This window comes from Pseudochaenichthys georgianus, chromosome 1 (assembly GCF_902827115.2).
Source record: "Pseudochaenichthys georgianus chromosome 1, fPseGeo1.2, whole genome shotgun sequence".
NCBI lineage: Eukaryota > Metazoa > Chordata > Actinopteri > Perciformes > Channichthyidae > Pseudochaenichthys > Pseudochaenichthys georgianus.
The window spans coordinates 20221704-20241528 of record NC_047503.1 but is presented as its reverse complement, the minus strand read 5'-3'; the positions used below and the strand labels follow the sequence as shown (position 1 = coordinate 20241528).

Here is a 19825-nt window from a genome sequence, read left to right as displayed (position 1 = left end):
ATGCTTTCAAACAACCCTATATATCTACTTTCAACATTCAAGATTTAAAAAATGTTTTATTAATACATTTTTTGGATAGATTTAGAAAAACAAGACCCACTATCTACAGCCATGCAGTAGATCTGTTAGGCTGTATGTAAACAAAGTGGACCTTTAAGTTCAATGCAAACGTCAGCATGCTAACATGCTAAAAACAATAATACTGTTGATATTACATTAAGTAGAGTATGCCATGTGTAGCGGGTCAGAATGCACTAAACACAAAGTACAGTGAGGGACACGTTATTAACTTGCAGGTATTTAATCGTGAACCAGTGTTTGAAAGATTACAGATTTCTCATGGCAATCCGTCCAATAATAGTAGAGACAATTCACTATGACAAAAAGAAATGTCAACCTCTGGCAGTAGAGTCAAAATCAGTTAGTTGGGTTTATCCTCTGGGGAACATGAATATATGTACGAAAATGAATTGCAATCCATCTAAAAGTCGTTGAGATATTTTAGTCAACCAAAGAGGTGGACGAGACAAACTGCCATTGCCATCTTGAAACAGACTAGAATGGCCTACGATCAGTTGAAATCAAACGGAACTAAAAATCAAAACATTTTGCATTGTTTAAAATGCTGTCTGTCAGCAGACTGTCCCATTGTGGCAAGCCAATGGCTTGTGCATGTGAAACTAAAATAGTCTTCCTTACAGAAGGTGAAGCTACTGGGAATGATAAATAACAGCTAACAGTGCTAGTAAGCTAAGTGACTAATGACAGGCTATGTGCTCTGGTGGCAGCGGAAGCTGAGGTGGAGATAATGACAGTGGAGCATAATGGGACTGACCTTGTATTTACACCCAGCAGCCTTTCATCTGACGGGATGTCAAACGGACAGAACAGGCGAATCAGACTATGGGGGAGGAAAATAAAAGCAAGAAAAACAGAGGCATTGAAAGTGTGATTCAAATATATAAAACTAAAAATTGAATATTACAAGTGAAAGAACATTTTAAAACTGTAACAAATCTTTACCACATCAGATAAGCATAGGGAACCTGAGGGGGTAGAAAAAAGGGAAGAGATACAATCAGGGAGACAACAAACAGGTGGGAGAAGATGACACAGGTCAAATGGTGAGGAACAAAGTGGGTGGGGGAGAGAAGAAGTTCGGGAAACACTTTTAGGAGAAAAGAAAGAAGCAGGTTGCATTTAGAGAGAGATGTGTTTACTCAACAGATTAGTCACCATTATAGATCTTTGCTTTTGTCTGGAGAAGGAGGAACTGACTGACAGGCTGAGCAGGAGGGAGGGAAAGAAAGAGCGAATCACCTTCATGTTTGTCAGGTGAAGGAGGTACTGACGGGTAGCAGGAGGAGAAAGGAAATCAGAGCAGAGTCAGGATTAAAGAGAAAGAAGTGATGGGGGGAGACACACAAGGTGAGAGATAAAACAGGAGGGGGGGAAAGGGAGGGTTTTCTGTAAGGTGTGTGACTGACAGTCTAACTGACGTGACTAAAGAGCGACAATGAGCTCTTCCTCCAAGGTATTCCTCACAGATAGGGAGGGTGAGGAAGAACGTTTAGTGTTTACATCAGTAATTACTGTTTTTACCTTCAGCTCCATGATCAAAGTCTGTTGAAACGCTCACACTCACACAGATGGACAAATAGACACACCAGGTGTTGGCTCGTGCCTTGTGGGCGTGGTAACCATTACGTCTTCATGGGGATGATGAGCTCACACTGCTGCTGCCACACTTCCAGGAATGATAAGCTTGTTTTGATCAGTTTGGCATTACGTCTTACCTGAGGTCAGACTTAGATGGACTTCGAACACAACACACTTGCAGGGAAACAAACAAACTGGAAAGTAACATTAACACATAATCATACGATCACACTTGTGTTGTACCTTTACTCTGTAAAAACAAAATAGAGCAACTAAAAAAACCTCACATTGGTTGGAATTTTTTAAAGCTTAGTATTGTTTGCTGTATTTGAGAAAGATGCCAATGACCAAGAGAACAAAAAAAATTCACCAGAGGCTCAGCACCTGGATGCTGTCTAGATGTATGAACTGCTCATGTGTCATAAGACATCAGTAATGTGTCAGTCACAAGATAAAAGAGTAAATGAAACTTTACCTCATTTGTCAGTAATCAGAGACTTAAAGAAAAGACCTTGGAATAAGTGAGACAACGAAAACAAGACACTTAAATAGGAGGTGTTTATATCAAAGAAGACTTCCTAATCAAAGACTGAGACCAGACTGCAATGTGAATCAGAAACAGACTGAATGATACGAGTCACACAAATGTTTGTGGCCCTAAAAGACGGTTTACTTTAAATGTTGTTTCCGAGAAGACATATTTATCCTCTGAGTTATGTGACTACAGTGTATGTCCATTCAAATTTGGTTAGTCCCTAATCTGTTACATCTCACCATATTAGATTATTAATAGTGTCGTTTGGTGGCTATAAGTGGGTGTCATCCATCTCATTCTTGAAATAGAAAAATATGCTTCTGATTTCCTTGTAATTTGTCTTTGGATTGTTACAAACAATACGCTACAAACAACTCAACAGATTCAACATTTGTCAGAGATGTGAATCTTTATAGTTTGTAAACCTGTGTGATTTTGTGTGACATTTTCTTTTTGTCCCACGTCGGATTTTAGGATTTTACTCTTGAGGTAGAACCACAAATGGCATTGTGGTTGTGATGATGATCAATATCTTGATGATGGAAATGCTTCTCCACTTTAGAAGGACTTGATATGTCTGCATATAGCTCAGCATGGCCGTGGATTGGACAGAGGGGGTTGGCTGGGTGGGGCATGGCAGATAGAGAGAATAAAGATGGCCGTTTGACATCCTTTCTTTAAGCACTGAAGCTGGCTGAGTCTTTTCTGGAACTGCGCTAAAGCACAATCACCTTTTTCTGAGATACATGTGTAAGGGAGCATTGACATGAACTACATACTTAGCACAGTTTCCTTGAAGCCTTATAAAACTCACCCTGTTTTTGTAAGGGATTTAGAAAATGTTCAGCAACAAATTATAGCACGAGAGCAAACATCCCAAAGCCTGTAAAATGTGTTTCAAATGACCCGGATCAATCATTTAAACATGCTTGCAAACTGTGGAGGGAAGCCAGACAGTCAAAATATTCAATTAAAGAATATGTTACCAGAGTCAAAATATAACAAGGAAAACAAAAGGTTGAAAATATAACACTATAATTCTCGTCTGTTGACGGAAAAAGGTGGGATCGGCTTTGTTCTCTGCATTTGTGCTTATGTGTGTTTGATGCGTGCTGCTCTTGTTGATTCAAAGTTGTGTATGAGTGTCAATGTGGCATTCAGAGAAGTGCATGTCGTTATGTGTGTTTGTATGTCTCGCCATTAGTTGTCCATCTCTCTTTCTCTCACCTCTGCTGTTTCAATTGACTACACTCTCCAGCTCGTGTCTCCTTCTTATACTTTCTTGCTCAACAGCTCCCGGCTCGATGAATATTTGCATGACTCTGTTTTTCATTGTGTCTCTGTGTCTCTTTGTGTTCTGCTGTCCGAACCCTCCCTGTGTCTTCACCAGACCAGAAGATGTCTGTGTTTCATGCTGCTACAGCAACTCTCTTCACCAGTCTAGGCAGCATGAAATTAAAAAAATATCTCCATACCTCTCATTTAATATCCTTTCTTTGTTATCAAAAACAAATGATAAGGATAATATTGATTTGTAGAATGCAAATAGTAAAATGGACAAAAACATTTCTGTCCATTTTACCTTATTACCCCCGTTTTGTCAATTTTTCTCTTCACTTACTTAATTATATTGAAAGCTTTAAAGTTTTTCATCTAAGTTTCATTTTGCCATCATTGTGGGAATATTGTGAACCTGCCTGTTATTTATTACAATACTCATCGCATTTAAGAGGTTTAACCTAAACATAGTTGCTGCCTAGACCGGTTTGATGTCATGATGGCCGCTGACTGTTTGTCTGAGCTGATCGTTTGATTGACAGTTTGTTGTTGATGCTTCCTGCTAGCCTGGCACCACGGTTGCCATGTTGGATTGATGATGATGGACTTGACCCGCCCACTGCTTTTCCTCCAATCACATTGCTTGATGTTTATTGATCAGTCACTCATTGATCCTCTCTGTCGCTTTTCCCTCTCTGATGATTCATAGCGAGCAGATGAGAGTAGCACAATCGACACCACCCTATTGGTCCATTTCTTTGGGAAGAAAGGGAAAGCAGAGCTTACATTTGATGACTTCTACAGGTACAAATTCACAAAATAGCAACATGTTTATTTTGATAAAGCTTAAGGTAAAATATATTTCTCCTCCTTTCCTGTCCTGGCTGTTTTTCAGGTTTATGGATAACCTCCAAACAGAAATGTTGGAAATTGAGTTTCTGACTTACTCTAAAGGAATGACCACCATCAGTGAAGAAGACTTTGCCAAAATCCTGCTTCGCTTCACCAATGTGGAGAACATCAGCGCCTACCTGGAGAATGTCCGCCACTGTATACCTGACGAGAAGGTAAACTACATACAAGCATACTGTTTTTTCCAAGGAACACACACTAAAAATCTATCAAATCTATAGGCGCTTTTCACACCGGAGTACTTTTCCCAGGAATAGTTCCGATAGTTCCTGGGATTTTGCATTCACACCAAAAAGATCTGGAACTAGAACTTTTTTTCGAACCTTTTCACCCCTTTTTTAGTCCCTGGTAGAGAGGACTTTCCTGGGGAGAAAAAGGTTCCAATTTCTGATTGGCTGGGCGAATTGCAAACCACGCCCCGTAAAACTCTGAACAGTTTTTGTGAAGCCGCCATTTTATTTGCTTTATTAGCATTATTAGCATTAGCATTAGCCCAGCGCACCAACGAAGAGAGACTAACTTATGGCAAAACAAAATAAAACGTGGGATTGGTGGAGTGATGAGGAGGTGTCGCCGCTTCTGGCGATTTACCCGGGGCTTCGGATGGCAATTTACTGCCACCCAAAGTCCCGGACTCCGGAGGACTCCGGGACTTCGGGTGGCAGTATGCGCCGTGAAGTTGTTTGCGGCCTGCCAGTAAACCTAAAGCAGAAGAAGAAGAAGTGACATTAGCGGCTTAATTTGCCTAATCCTCCCTCAGGGACTTATTCCGGTGTGAATGCGATTTACTAGGACAGTTACGGGACTAAAGAGTTTGGCGGGACTAAGTACTTTGAACTAAGTACGGCAAAGTACTTGGTGTGAAAGCGGCAAATGTCATCAAAATGAATATGACCTTACATTGACTGTTTGTCCGTGGATGTTATTGTACTATGTAAAGTCATTTATTTGCGTCTTTGCGTGTTTTGTGTTGGTTCGCTAGAATAAAACTATCTTTATCTAACAACAACAACAAAATCTGAATAACATGTTAACGTTCCTTTAAATGTAGTTTTCGACACAAAACATTGTGTCCTACCCAATGGCTTTGAGACATACACTCTTGTAAAGTAAGGTGGTCCAATTAGTTTTTTCAGACATTCTAGTCTCTAAAAGCAAAAAAAAATTCAAAGTATTATCTGCCAATAATTGGTGACCTCCCTGCAGTAACTGTGAGGACCGCATAGGGTTCACGTACCCCCTGTTAAAAGACCCATCCCCTGTTGTATGCTGTAGTTCTGGGAATGAATGGCCCCGTAAGGATGTCAGGTAATAATCAGTTAACATTTCCTAAAGTTAATAAGGTCCTCTTTGAAGCATGGACTAAAAATGTGAAGCAAAAAAAAACATGATAACTGCAGAATAACCAAAAGGTGGTAGTAAAATGTGTAATTAGAAAATGTTGCACATTTTAGATAACACCAGATACCTTGCCTTATCCTTTATCTGTTTGATTTCCTCCTGCTTTATGGTCTTGCCTTCCAGCCATCTAGAGCAATTGTAATTTCCCACCACTGTCTAACCCAGAGGCTGTTGTGGCTCTCCACACTTCAGCGCTCCACTGCCTCACTTGACCACACACACACACACACACACACACACACACACACACACACACACACACACACACACACACACACACACACACACACACACACACACACACACACACACACACACACACACACACACACACACACACACACACACACACACACACACACACACACACTTGAGTGCACATATAGCTGCATGGGAATATCTATCTATCTATCTATCTACATTGCTATACATTGCCATCTTATGCAACCCTACTCTATTTCTGTCCCTCCCTTCTTTCCTTTTCATGCTGTGGGAGAAGCAGGAGGTTGGTCTCTACCTGTACGATACACAACCCGCAGTTACAATCTGTCTATCCTGCTATTTAGTTACTTATTTCTTTCTCCATGTCGGGGAAGATACACTAGTAGTTTTTCTGTGTATTTTAATCTGCATCCTTTCATTTTAACCTGCAAAGACTGCATTTCCTTATTTGTTCAAGTGTATGGTTTTGTTTACTGTATACTGTGTGTTATTAATGTAGCCGTCACAAGTTAGATTGATGATGCACAGCAAAGAGCATGGGGTTTCTACGGCTACTTGTTGAATGGCTTTAGCATTGAATGCAACTACTTTGTATGAAACACTGCAAGAAGGTTTGAAATTGTCTATATCATGCACACACAATGCTGGTATTAATGACCTTTTATGTCATTAATAGGACTTCTTCACGGAATCTCTCAGTTATTGATTGATGGTATGAGTTATGGTCAGCTGGTTTTGGTTGGTTAATATTTCAGACAACAGAGTGGATTTGCCTCATTGAATGCTATATGCACGTCTGTCAACGTCCTTTGACAGGATCAATATTTCATCAATATATTTCTCCCTTGAGTCAATTTCTGGGGGGTTCACGTGTTGTTTTCTGGTATTTCAGGGAATCACCTTCGATGAGTTCAGATCATTCTTCCAGTTTCTCAACAACCTCGAGGACTTTGCCATTGCCATGCAGATGTACAATTTTGCTTCTCGCTCCATTGGACAAGGTAGGAAGTGCTGCAGGCTACAGGCACCGAGGGTCTCTGCTTACACACACAGATGGTAGGTTCCTGGTGTACAACAAGTGGCCGAATTAATCAGAATTGTTTTTTCTCTCTCTTCTACCAGATGAGTTTGCAAGAGCGGTGTATGTGGCCACTGGGCTGAAGCTGACACGTCACCTCGTACACACCATCTTCAAGATCTTTGATGTGGATCACGACGACCAGCTCTCCTACAAGGAGTTCATTGGAATAATGAAGGACCGGCTGCACAGGGGAGCCAGGGTGAGGAAAGAAACAATAAGTGTTGCAGTGGAGAAAAAGCACTTTCAGACTAACTACTCAGCCTAAAATTATAGATCGATGGGCCAAATATAATTCACAGCGAGGACAATAAGATGACATGACACCTTCTTGTCATAGGTTAACACATTTAAAAAAGAAAATGTGAACAATGGCAAATAATTAGAACAGGGAAACGATCAGCATTAAGGTAGCAATCTAACAGTTGTTTTTATAAAGGGGGCTTTGTTTGTTCGAGTTGTAGAGTAATTGCTATAACTACCAGACCCCCTGCTGTTTAAAAGGTTGTTCATTGTAAATGGTTTTAAAACAACACTGGCCATTATCGCCCTGCTGCCCCTGCAAATGAACTCCAATAACTACAGGAAACGAATCGTGCGGCCAGAGTAACAAAAACAACCCTTTAAAATAATCATAGGTGTAAAACTACACGGAATACCATAAACCCATAAATACATTTTGATTATGAGCTTTCATTAAAGACTAAGAACAGGAATGCAGGAACATACACATATTGACATGGTTGTGCCTTTTCTCAGGGGGTTATATCTTGGCCATACAGGGTTTACAGCTCTTAGGAAGAAGCTGCTAACAACATCACCAAATTACATGAAGCGATAAAAAACTGAACTGGAAATCACCTCGAGCTACTTCACAGTGTTCTTCCAGAGGAGGGATACTGCCCTCTAGTGGGGAATTGTGATACAACACTACACTCAAGAGCCTCATTTACAACAGAAGTTAAACACATACATTAGATGTAAGGTTGTTACAAGCTTAAAATATGCTCAAAGCAGCACTTACATTCACAGCAGTGGACCTAGAAGTTATGGGATGCTTTGAATGCTGTCTGTCTTGGCCTCACAGTCTTGGCTCATTAACAGTTTTCTGTCTTTCTTTGCTTTGCTTACATCTTTTCTCTTTCTGCCACACTAATCTCTGCTGCCATCATTACAAACTCTCCCTCCTCTCACAAATCTGTTCTCTGCCTCTCTTATTCCCCATCCTTCTCTTCAACTTGTTTCCTCTGCTATGACGTCCTATCTACTGACCTCTTAGGGATATAAATCATTGGAGCGCGCCGTCTCTTTTAAATCCTGTCTGAAGAGGGAGCTTGCTGGCAGATAAGTACCAGCATTAACAACGTTATAATAAGTTCCTGGTCTTCATTGTTCTCATCATTTGAATTTGAAATCTAGAGTTTGAGTATTCTTTTCAAAAACATATTCATTACATATTTGAAAGTGACAAGCAAATCAGCTACAATAAGCATTTGACCTGGAATATGACTTATCAATAGTAATATGGCTTTACAACTCACATGTTCAACCTTCACCTTGATTGTGCTGTTTCTACTGTAATGCAATTTTGAGTTAAGTCAGATACTAACAACTTAATTACAGTCAAATGTTCTGTTACATGCTAAATGTGTTTTTCGCCTTGCTAGCTTTGTCTCTCTTTGAAACCTTGTTAAGAAATACATGCCATGTGTACATTTAGTCACTTTAACCAGAACTTGTACTTCCAAAACTGGCACATTTTCAAGGTGAAGTTGCAACAGTGAGTTCCTTAGTGTCTTCTGTTTGGAGAATCCAGAATGTGCACACAGTTCAAAAGTATTTTTTTGAATTTTCGAAAACATTTTACGTAACTTTCCTCAAACAAACAGTATGAGATTTGTATGTAAATGTGATTTGAATATTATTGTCACTGTAGCAATAGCATAACTCACAGTTACTTTAGAAGAACTAACTTCTAGCTCCCAGCGTGACGGTGCCTCTCTCTGCTCGGTGTTTACCAGGTGAAGGGCCGACACCACTCCTCCTTCTCCGGCTGTGTCCGCTCTGGAGCCAGGAGACAAGTGAAGCAGCTCTGGAGGAAGTACAAGGAGAAGATGTAGAGGAGGAGGATGAGAAAAGATGGAAGAAGTCATTCTGAAATGGAATAAGTCAAATGTATCTCTTATCTAGTGGCCTGACTCCACAACACTGTTAATAAGACAGATCTCCATTGGACCTCAAACACAGATAATAACTACAAGCATGCCTGAACACAGCCGACTGACATTACTACCAGTTACCTCTGGTTTTACCGGTCATTCCAGTTGATCTGATGCCAAATATAATTTATAGTGTTGTCTTTACTTTCCGAGCACCTCTACAAGTTAGTACAGCTGCAACCAATGATTATTTATATTTTCTATACATTTAAAAAAAGCTATGAAAACTGTTGTTTTACTTAGCTTACTGATTCTGGATAGACAATATTACAAATTATGTTTAACAATATCATATATAGGAGTTCAAGTATCTCAGGGTCTTGTTCTCGAGTGAGGGAACAATGGAGCGTGAGATGGGCCGGAGAATCGGAGCAGCGGGAGCGGTACTGCAGTCGCTTTACCGCACCGTTGTGACGAAAAGGGAGCTGAGCAAGAAGGCAAAGCTCTTTGTCTACCGGGCCATTTTCGTTCCTACCCTCACCTATGGTCATGAAGGATGGGTCATGACCGAAAGAACGAGATCGCGGATACAAGCGGCCGAGATGGGTTTTCTCCGCAGGGTGGCTGGTGTCTCCCTTAGGGATAAGGTGAGAAGTTCGGTCATCAGGGAGGGACTCGGAGTTGAGCCGCTCCTCCTTCGCGTCGAAAGGAGCCAGTTGAGGTGGTTCGGGCACCTAGTTAGGATGCCACCTGGGCGCCTCCCTAGGGAGGTGTTCCAGGCACGTCCAGCTGGGAAGAGACCAAGGGGTAGACCTAGGACCAGGTGGAGGGATTATATCTCTTCGCTGGCCTGGGAGCGCCTTGGGATCCCCCAGTCAGAGCTGGTTGATGAGGGAAAAGAAAGTTTGGGGCTCTCTGCTGGAACTGCTACCCCCGCGACCCGACCACGGATACGCGGGAGAAGATGGATGGATGGATGGAATATCATATAGATATAAGCAAGATACTCATTTTTTTAAGTTTTACCAACCCTTATAATGTTTTCACTTAATGGATGAGCTTTTTTAATTACCAATTAAATGTATAATATATTCCTTTTTAAAGTAAGAAAGAACACTGCACTACAAGCTATAACAACTGAAAGAGCACAACATTAATAAATAAAGCACTGAAATTGGAGAATTAAACCAAGTTATAGTTCATATTTATTGTCTTTTCTTATTTGTATCTATTTCAGTCTCTTTCTCGCTTACATTTAGTTTGATCACATCTATTAAAGCCAGTGTAGTTTTTTTTTACTACACTAAGAGAGAATATACACACTATTAGTAAGGATGCTATATTATTTTAATAGTAGTACAGCACATGTTCTATGCTGTCCATGTCTTTGACATGGGCAGCATAGAACATGGAGGATATTTGTTTGTATTATTGTGATTGTAGGCCTACTGTTATATCAATATATGACATGACTGGATCAATTAATGTTTTGGACATTTTGTGTTGTCTTAGTTGCATGTATGAAAATATATATGGCAAGATATATGACATAGATATCCACATCAGTGCCTTCTTTACATTCCCTTTCTCATCTGAGAAAATATCACATCGCAAGCCAAACTAAGCTACTTATTCAGAACTGTGTATCTCTATACAGCAACATAATTGCCGAACATGTGCAATGACTACATTATGTGTTTTGTGACCCAATCGTTAATGTTTTTAATATAGCACGAATCATTGAATATCATTTTTGAGTGTTTGTGAGTGTCTTGATGTGGAAATGTTGAATATATTTAAATGAAGGTTGTTGGAAACTTTTTTCTCATGATGTAAATAATGCTAACCGTGTTTGTAATAATGAATTTGTCACCACAGTCAGTGGACCTGGTGATTTAATTTCCACGCATGAATAAACTATTTTAAGCAGACATAGTAATTTATTCACTGAGCATTCACAAGGAAACACATTAAAGGTGGGGTATGTCATTTTGGAGAAACCAGCTCGAGTGCGCTAGAATTTGAAAGTACACAACCGGAAAAAATCACCCTCTTCCTTCGGACTTCCTTACAGAGCCCCTCCTCCAACACACACGAACGTGCACATGACCAATGAGGGCACGAGATAAGTTTGTACACAAGATGGAAGGCTGACAGGCAGGTAGGCCATCCAGTTATTTGAGCCGGGCCGGCTCAGATGATTGATCGTGCTTTTTACATTGCTACGGCTTCCAGAGATGACATTTTTTAACCCTTGTGTTATGTTCACATTTCGCACCCTTTGGTAATGTTCGGGTCAAATTGACCCGGGACATATTTCAGGGTTTAAAAAAAATACAGAACTAAATTCAACATACACAATTCCTTATATATATTGTCTTTAACTCATTCCCCAACAATATAAATGAAATATATGATTAGTTTTTGAAAATACTCTTTGCTAGATCAAATTTAACAATGGAAGTGTCCATCGTTTTTTGTGATAAAAATGTAATTTATGTTAAAAAAAAGATACACTGTAATAAAAACTAAGTTTACATTTTGCTCATGCTTTTCTAGGACTAATGTAAATGAAACATTTTTTCATTAATGTTTATTATTTTTAATCTGTCATATAATAATCAAAGCCCTGAAGGAAATAAAGCAATTTACCAGCAATTGGAACACAAGAACCACACATCCAAAAGTATTTGGCTGTGAAATATAGAGGGAATGAAACATCCATATAAATTACATAGAACAGATATAAACACAAACCAAATAAAAACAATTAACAGTCACTATTAATAAAATACAGTATATCCAAAAACGATATTGATGAAGTGACGCTGCAGAATATCATGTGAGTCAATGGGCAAGTCCGTTTAGGAAACACATGATGTACAGAACTTCTTCGTGTGTATAGCACAGATGTACTTGTTGCAGTTGCTGCATGTAGTCTGTGTCTTGGAGTCCTTTGAGGGTCCACAGACCTCACAGCTGGCTGTGGGGGTCTTCCAGAAGCTGACTGTGGGGGTCTTCTTGCGGCTGGCTGTGGGGGTCTTCCAGCAGCTGGCTCTGAGTCAAGTTCATCTTCCAATTTGCTGTCAAATTCTGAGTTTACCTCCACATCATCCTCATCTTCAGAAATGTCTTCCTGTCCCACTTCACCGTGTTCTTCTAATGCATTCCACTCACTCTCATCCATCATTAGCTCCAAGGCTCTCTGAGCAGAATATATTTTGGCCATTTTGCTGGTAGATAATTGTAGTTCTGCACTACACTGTTACTACACTGAGGTTATGTCTCTGTTTAGTCCCTCCTCTGGCGTGCAGGTGCGAGGGGGGACAGTGCGAGAACTTTTTTAAATGTTTATACATTTCTGGAAGATCTACAATGTTTATAATGTTCTAGGATAGTTTTGTGTACACACTACAAAGGGTAAAGATCAAGGGAAAACAGGATCAAACAGCATCTCTATGCATACAACTGCGTGTGTGTGTGTGTGTGTGTGTGTGTGTGTGTGTGTGTGTGTGTGTGTGTGTGTGTGTGTGTGTGTGTGTGTGTGTGTGTGTGTGTGTGTGTGTGTGTGTGTGTGTGTGTGTGTGTGTGTGTGTGTGTGTGTGTGTGTGTGTGTGTGTGTGTTCATTTCATTTCATTTCAAACCTTTATTTATCCAGATTGGTCCCATTGAGATCATAGATCTCTTTTTCAAGGGAGACCTGCACGCCTGTGTGTGTGTGTGTGTGTGTGTGTGTGTGTGTGTGTGTGTGTGTGTGTGTGTGTGTGTGTGTGTGTGTGTGTGTGTGTGTGTGTGTGTGTGTGTGTGTGTGTGTGTGTGTGTGTGTGTGTGTGTGTGTGTGTGTGTGTGTGTGTGTGTGTGTGTCTTTAGTTTCTGTGTTCCTGTGTGTTTTTCTCTGTCTGTCTGTCCTGGTATTGTATCCGGGTCAGACTGACCCGAACCTCTTATGAAGGACATAAATGCGGGTGGGCATTTTTTCATAAGTGGAAAAAAAATAAAAACAATTCCACATGTCCTTCACAATAAATAAGCCCCGGCCATTGAGTTTCAGGTTGAACGAAAATATCCTTATATATTTTTTTATTTATTGAAAATGGAAATCGGGTCAATTTGACCCGAACACCACACAAGTTAATGTATTTATTGTCAAAGCATCTAATATATGCTTTGCTATCGGGATGTTAAGAGCATTCCATGGCATATAACAAAAACATTTTCTGAAAAAACAAACAAAAAACTGTATTCTTGTTTTACTGTCATATAATATTTCATACCTGGTATTCATTTATTCTCATAAATGGTGACCAAACCGTTTGAGACCCACTGAGATAACTAGACTAAAGTTAGCTATCTAAACACTCAGAGTCCCTTAAACGCATGTTGTGTTAATCGCCTTTTGCAGAAGAAGGTACACAATGTAAGTGTTGTTATCAGACGTCATAAGTTATGAATAATGTACAGCTTTAAAGACCATATTTGTGAGAGTGTGTTCTTTAACGTTACTTGTTTTTAGAACAGGATGGAGCTCTAGGCTACTCAATGAATTTGTCCTCGATAAAGTTGTTACAGAAATGCTGCCATCGTGTGTCGAAGGAAATACAGTAGGCCTACTAATGAAACTGCAACAGTATAGCGGCGTGTCCTCTATGGGTGTGTCACAGTAAAACATGCAGCGCCCCCATATTTTACAATATCATTTCGCTGTCCGTAATCGTTTACCACTTATTCTGCGTGGTTATTTCCGAAGTTTTAATGTTAAAAATTCAAAACCCTTAAAACTATGCGTATCCATTGTTGGAGTTGAACACGGAACTTAATTTCGCTGACCTGTTTCTGTCAGGAACATTAGATACGACGCACCGTTCACCATATATCACATGTAAACCAATTTAAATACCGTTTGATGCTTTACATTTCGTCGCTGTTCACTTATTTTTAAGCATTGAAAACTACCGTTAATTGTGTAGGTTCGGCTTGTACAATCCTTATTAAACACACAACAAATAGCACAGACGTTGTCTGTATAATAAACACAGACTCAATTCGCAATGCATTATGGGTCAATAGAATTGAACTGTGAGATTGAATAAAACGGTTGTTTTAAAATATTAGACCAAATTGATGTAGATACTATTGAAAGTTGTGAGGTACTCATTTAGTGGGGGCCTTTGTCAGATATTACGGTATGAGGGATCCATGACTGAGAAAGGTAGTCTTGTGAACTACATACCGTTTTCAGCCGCTTCTAGGTTAAGACTATACTTTCAGGGATCATTTCTATAGTTTCTGACTTGAGAAATGTGTTTCTAAAGTGATTGGTCTCGCTACCCACGATGATGAGACGTGATATTCCCTTCTGAGCGTGAAGCGGACACAGAGTAATGATTCAGTTCATATGCTCTCTGTCATTGATGATCGTTCTTTGCTTCTTCGGGAGTATTGAGGAAGGGGATATGATCAGAGTGGTAGTCAGTATCAGTACAATATAAAAACTTCTTAAATAGGTAAATACTGTGACATGTTTTATGTCTCCATATGTTCAAATATTTCTTCAGCTCGTAACATTTTCATCAGACATTATTTAATCCAGTCAGTGGGAGCCCTCGTTGTCGCTAGTGATTTGGTTTTGACTTAACGCAGCCCTTATTCTAGAAAACAGGTACACTTAAACAGTGTTGTGAGGAAAAGTCATTGTTTGAGCTCCAGACTCCACAGCACACATCGTCAGTACGCCTTTTGTTAGTCCATATGTTCAACTTTGAAGCTCTGTCAGCTCTGTTTAAAGCCAGTGTTTTAGCTGTAATTTAAGTTTTGATACAGGCTAAAATCAGTGTTGTTCAAGTCAGAGTCACATGGTCAATTTCACCTCGTTGCTGTGTCCTCAGCAGCTGCAGAATGAACTGTGCTTGTTTTTCCCTGCAGCTATTTGCTGTGTTCACCTATAGAGGTCACTGTTTCTGGGCTTTAACTTGAATCTGATACAGGCATAGTTTAACTTACGTTAAAGGCCCGTCCACACAGCGGCGTGCGTTGAAGCTTCCAACGCTTCTGCCCATTCACTTTGAATGGGGTGACGTCACTTTTAGCCGAACTGCATTTTGGGAAGCGACGTGGAGCGTTGCTGGCGTTGCTCGCTTCAAAAGTTGAGCAATGTTCAACTTTTGACGCCTCGACGGAGGTGTCAGCCAATCGAATCATATGCCAGTACAAGCTCGAGTCTAGCCAATCAAACCGCATGCTTGTGTGTCTGGGGCGGGAGATTCATGTGATTGGTTGTTGGTCGAGTGTCAGACACGCCCGCCGGCAAGCGTCAACGCACGCCGCTGTGTGGACGGGCCGTAAAGGTCTTACTGTTTATCATAAGGATAATTGATACTTTGCCACAAGCTAACTTGCATTGCTGTTAATAACATCAATCACATGACTTGATGAAATGGACACGTTTATTATTGTTAGGCAGGAACCCTCAGTGATAGTACGTTTCCTGTGCATGAGATGCAGTTTTCACCCTTCAACAAACTAAGACCTATACTTTCAGGGATCATTTCTATAGTTTCTGACTTGAGAAATGTGTTTCTAAAGTGATTGGTCTCGCTACCCACGATGATGAGAAGTGATATTCCCTTCTGAGCGTGAAGCAGGACACAGAGTAATGATTCAGTTCATATGCTCTCTGTCATTGATGATCGTTCTTTGCTTCTTCGGGAGTATTGAGGAAGGGGATATGATCAGAGTGGTAGTCAGTATCAGTACAATATAAAAACTTCTTAAATAGGTAAATACTGTGACATGTTTTATGTCTCCATATGTTCAAATATTTCGTCAGCTCGTAACATTTCATCAGACATTATTTAATCCAGTCAGTGGGAGCCCTCGTTGTCGCTAGTCATTTGGTCTTTGACTTAACGCAGCCCTTATTCTAGAAAACAGGTACACTTAAACAGTGTTGTGAGGAAAAGTCGTTGTTTGAGCTCCAGACTCCACAGCACACATCGTCAGTACGCCTTTTGTTAGTCCATATGTTCAACTTTGAAGCTCTGTCAGCTCTGTTTAAAGCCAGTGTTTTAGCTGCTAATTTAAGTTTTGATACAGGCTAAAATCAGTGTTGTTCAAGTCAGAGTCACATGGTCAATTTCACCTCGTTGCTGTGTCCTCAGCAGCTGCAGAATGAACTGTGCTTGTTTTTCCCTGCAGATATTTGCTGTGTTCACCTATAGAGGTCACTGTTTCTGGGCTTTAACTTGAATCTGATACAGGCATAGTTTAACTTACGTTAACGGCCCGTCCACACAGCGGCGTGCGTTGAAGCTTCCAACGCTTCTGCCCATTCACTTTGAATGGGGTGACGTCACTTTTAGCCGAACTGCATTTTGGGAAGCGACGTGGAGCGTTGCTGGCGTTGCTCGCTTCAAAAGTTGAGCAATGTTCAACTTTTGAGGCCTCGACGGAGGTGTCAGCCAATTGAATCATATGCCAGTACAAGCTCGAGTCTAGCCAATCAAACCGCGTGCTTGTGTGTCTGGGGCGGGAGATTCATGTGATTGGTTGTTGGTCGAGTGTCAGACACGCCCGCCGGCAAGCGTCAACGCACGCCGCTGTGTGGACGGGCCGTAAAGGTCTTACTGTTTATCATAAGGATAATTGATACTTTGCCACAAGCTAACTTGCATTGCTGTTAATAACATCAATCACATGACTTGATGAAATGGACACGTTTATTATTGTTAGGCAGGAACCCTCAGTGATAGTACGTTTCCTGTGCATGAGATGCAGTTTTCACCCTTCAACAAACTAAGACTATACTTTCAGGGATCATTTCTATAGTTTCTGACTTGAGAAATGTGTTTCTAAAGTGATTGGTCTCGCTACCCACGATGATGAGAAGTGATATTCCCTTCTGAGCGTGAAGCAGACACAGAGTAATGATTCAGTTCATATGCTCTCTGTCATTGATGATCGTTCTTTGCTTCTTCGGGAGTATTGAGGAAGGGGATATGATCAGAGTGGTAGTCAGTATCAGTACAATATAAAAACTTCTTAAATAGGTAAATACTGTGACATGTTTTATGTCTCGATATGTTCAAATATTTCATCAGCTCGTAACATTTTCATCAGACATTATTTAATCCAGTCAGTGGGAGCCCTCGTTGTCACTAGTGATTTGGTCTTTGACTTAACGCAGCCCTTATTCTAGAAAACAGGTACACTTAAACAGTGTTGTGAGGAAAAGTCGTTGTTTGAGCTCCAGACTCCACAGCACACATCGTCAGTACGCCTTTTGTTTGTCCAAATGTTCAACTTTGAAGCTCTGTCAGCTCTGTTTAAAGCCAGTGTTTTAGCTGTAATTTAAGTTTTGATACAGGCTAAAATCAGTGTTGTTCAAGTCAGAGTCACATGCACAATTTCACCTCGTTGCTGTGTCCTCAGCAGTTGCAGAATGAACTGTGCTTGTTTTTCCCTGCAGATATTTGCTGTGTTCACCTATAGAGGTCACTGTTTCTGGGCTTTAACTTGAATCTGATACAGGCATAGTTTAACTTACGTGAAAGGTCTTACTGTTTATCATAAGGATAATTGATGCTTTGCCACAAGCTAACTTGCATTGCTGTTAATAACATCAATCACATGACTTGACGAAATGGACACGTTTATTATTGTTAGGCAGGAACCCTCAGTGATAGTACGTTTCCTGTGCATGAGATGCAGTTTTCACCCTTCAACAAACTAAGACTATACTTTCAGGGATAATTTCTATAGTTTCTGACTTGAGAAATGTGTTTCTAAAGTGATTGGTCTCGCTACCCACGATGATGAGACGTGATATTCCCTTCTGAGCGTGAAGCGGACACAGAGTAATGATTCAGTTCATATGCTCTCTGTCATTGATGGTCGTTCTTTGCTTCTTCGGGAGTATTGAGGAAGGGGATATGATCAGAGTGGTAGTCAGTATCAGTACAATATAAAAACTTCTTAAATAGGTAAATACTGTGACATGTTTTATGTCTCCATATGTTCAAATATTTCTTCAGCTCGTAACATTTTCATCAGACATTATTTAATCCAGTCAGTGGGAGCCCTCGTTGTCGCTAGTCATTTGGTCTTTGACTTAACGCAGCCCTTATTCTAGAAAACAGGTACACTTAAACAGTGTTGTGAGGAAAAGTCGTTGTTTGAGCTCCAGACTCCACAGCACACATCGTCAGTACGCCTTTTGTTAGTCCATATGTTCAACTTTGAAGCTCTGTCAGCTCTGTTTAAAGCCAGTGTTTTAGCTGTAATTTAAGTTTTGATACAGGCTAAAATCAGTGTTGTTCAAGTCAGAGTCACATGGTCAATTTCACCTCGTTGCTGTGTCCTCAGCAGCTGCAGAATGAACTGTGCTTGTTTTTCCCTGCAGATATTTGCTGTGTTCACCTATAGAGGTCACTGTTTCTGGGCTTTAACTTGAATCTGATACAGGCATAGTTTAACTTACGTTAACGGCCCGTCCACACAGCGGCGTGCGTTGAAGCTTCCAACGCTTCTGCCCATTCACTTTGAATGGGGGTGACGTCACTTTTAGCCGAACTGCATTTTGGGAAGCGACGTGGAGCGTTGCTGGCGTTGCTCGCTTCAAAAGTTGAGCAATGTTCAACTTTTGAGGCCTCGACGGAGGTGTCAGCCAATTGAATCATATGCCAGTACAAGCTCGAGTCTAGCCAATCAAACCGCATGCTTGTGTGTCTGGGGCGGGAGATTCATGTGATTGGTTGTTGGTCGAGTGTCAGACACGCCCGCCGGCAAGCGTCAACGCACGCCGCTGTGTGGACGGGCCGTAAAGGTCTTACTGTTTATCATAAGGATAATTGATACTTTGCCACAAGCTAACTTGCATTGCTGTTAATAACATCAATCACATGACTTGATGAAATGGACACGTTTATTATTGTTAGGCAGGAACCCTCAGTGATAGTACGTTTCCTGTGCATGAGATGCAGTTTTCACCCTTCAACAAACTAAGACTATACTTTCAGGGATCATTTCTATAGTTTCTGACTTGAGAAATGTGTTTCTAAAGTGATTGGTCTCGCTACCCACGATGATGAGAAGTGATATTCCCTTCTGAGCGTGAAGCAGACACAGAGTAATGATTCAGTTCATATGCTCTCTGTCATTGATGATCGTTCTTTGCTTCTTCGGGAGTATTGAGGAAGGGGATATGATCAGAGTGGTAGTCAGTATCAGTACAATATAAAAACTTCTTAAATAGGTAAATACTGTGACATGTTTTATGTCTCCATATGTTCAAATATTTCGTCAGCTCGTAACATTTTCATCAGACATTATTTAATCCAGTCAGTGGGAGCCCTCGTTGTCGCTAGTCATTTGGTCTTTGACTTAACGCAGCCCTTATTCTAGAAAACAGGTACACTTAAACAGTGTTGTGAGGAAAAGTCGTTGTTTGAGCTCCAGACTCCACAGCACACATCGTCAGTACGCCTTTTGTTAGTCCATATGTTCAACTTTGAAGCTCTGTCAGCTCTGTTTAAAGCCAGTGTTTTAGCTCTAATTTAAGTTTTGATACAGGCTAAAATCAGTGT

The 19825-nt window shown here is 40.6% G+C and overlaps 1 protein-coding gene, 1 long non-coding RNA gene and 5 other non-coding genes across 14 annotated transcripts in view; 6 read left to right on the top strand and 1 right to left on the bottom strand.

Annotated features, from left to right (window-relative positions):
• The window catches only part of micu3a (mitochondrial calcium uptake family, member 3a), a 31315-nt gene extending 20140 nt beyond the window's left edge, over window positions 1-11175 (top strand). For 4 of the 8 annotated variants that reach the window (XM_071202332.1, XM_071202361.1, XM_071202311.1 and 1 more), the window contains 5 exons: window positions 4182-4276; window positions 4368-4539; window positions 6900-7008; window positions 7130-7287; window positions 9107-11175. In XM_071202332.1, coding sequence (XP_071058433.1) covers window positions 4182-4276; window positions 4368-4539; window positions 6900-7008; window positions 7130-7287; window positions 9107-9205 — 633 coding nt within the window. In that variant the 3' untranslated portion in view covers window positions 9206-11175. Of the gene's footprint in view, window positions 1-4181; window positions 4277-4367; window positions 4540-6899; window positions 7009-7129; window positions 7288-8364; window positions 8434-9103 lie in introns of those variants that run through there. The other 4 variants (XM_071202345.1, XM_071202371.1, XM_034074667.2 and 1 more) reach the window with 2 other exon arrangements.
• LOC139434510 (uncharacterized) overlaps window positions 1-19825 on the bottom strand; it is a 385392-nt gene that overhangs the window by 198457 nt on the left and 167110 nt on the right. The window lies entirely within an intron of this gene.
• LOC117455831 (small nucleolar RNA U3) lies at window positions 14498-14712 on the top strand. The gene has a single exon (XR_004553185.1). It is a non-coding gene; the product is annotated as a small nucleolar RNA U3 (small nucleolar RNA).
• LOC117455845 (small nucleolar RNA U3) lies at window positions 15767-15983 on the top strand. The gene has a single exon (XR_004553189.1). It is a non-coding gene; the product is annotated as a small nucleolar RNA U3 (small nucleolar RNA).
• Window positions 17039-17253, top strand: LOC117455954 (small nucleolar RNA U3). Its single transcript, XR_004553215.1, has one exon. It is a non-coding gene; the product is annotated as a small nucleolar RNA U3 (small nucleolar RNA).
• Window positions 17972-18186, top strand: LOC117455840 (small nucleolar RNA U3). The gene has a single exon (XR_004553188.1). It is a non-coding gene; the product is annotated as a small nucleolar RNA U3 (small nucleolar RNA).
• LOC117455949 (small nucleolar RNA U3) lies at window positions 19243-19457 on the top strand. The gene has a single exon (XR_004553213.1). It is a non-coding gene; the product is annotated as a small nucleolar RNA U3 (small nucleolar RNA).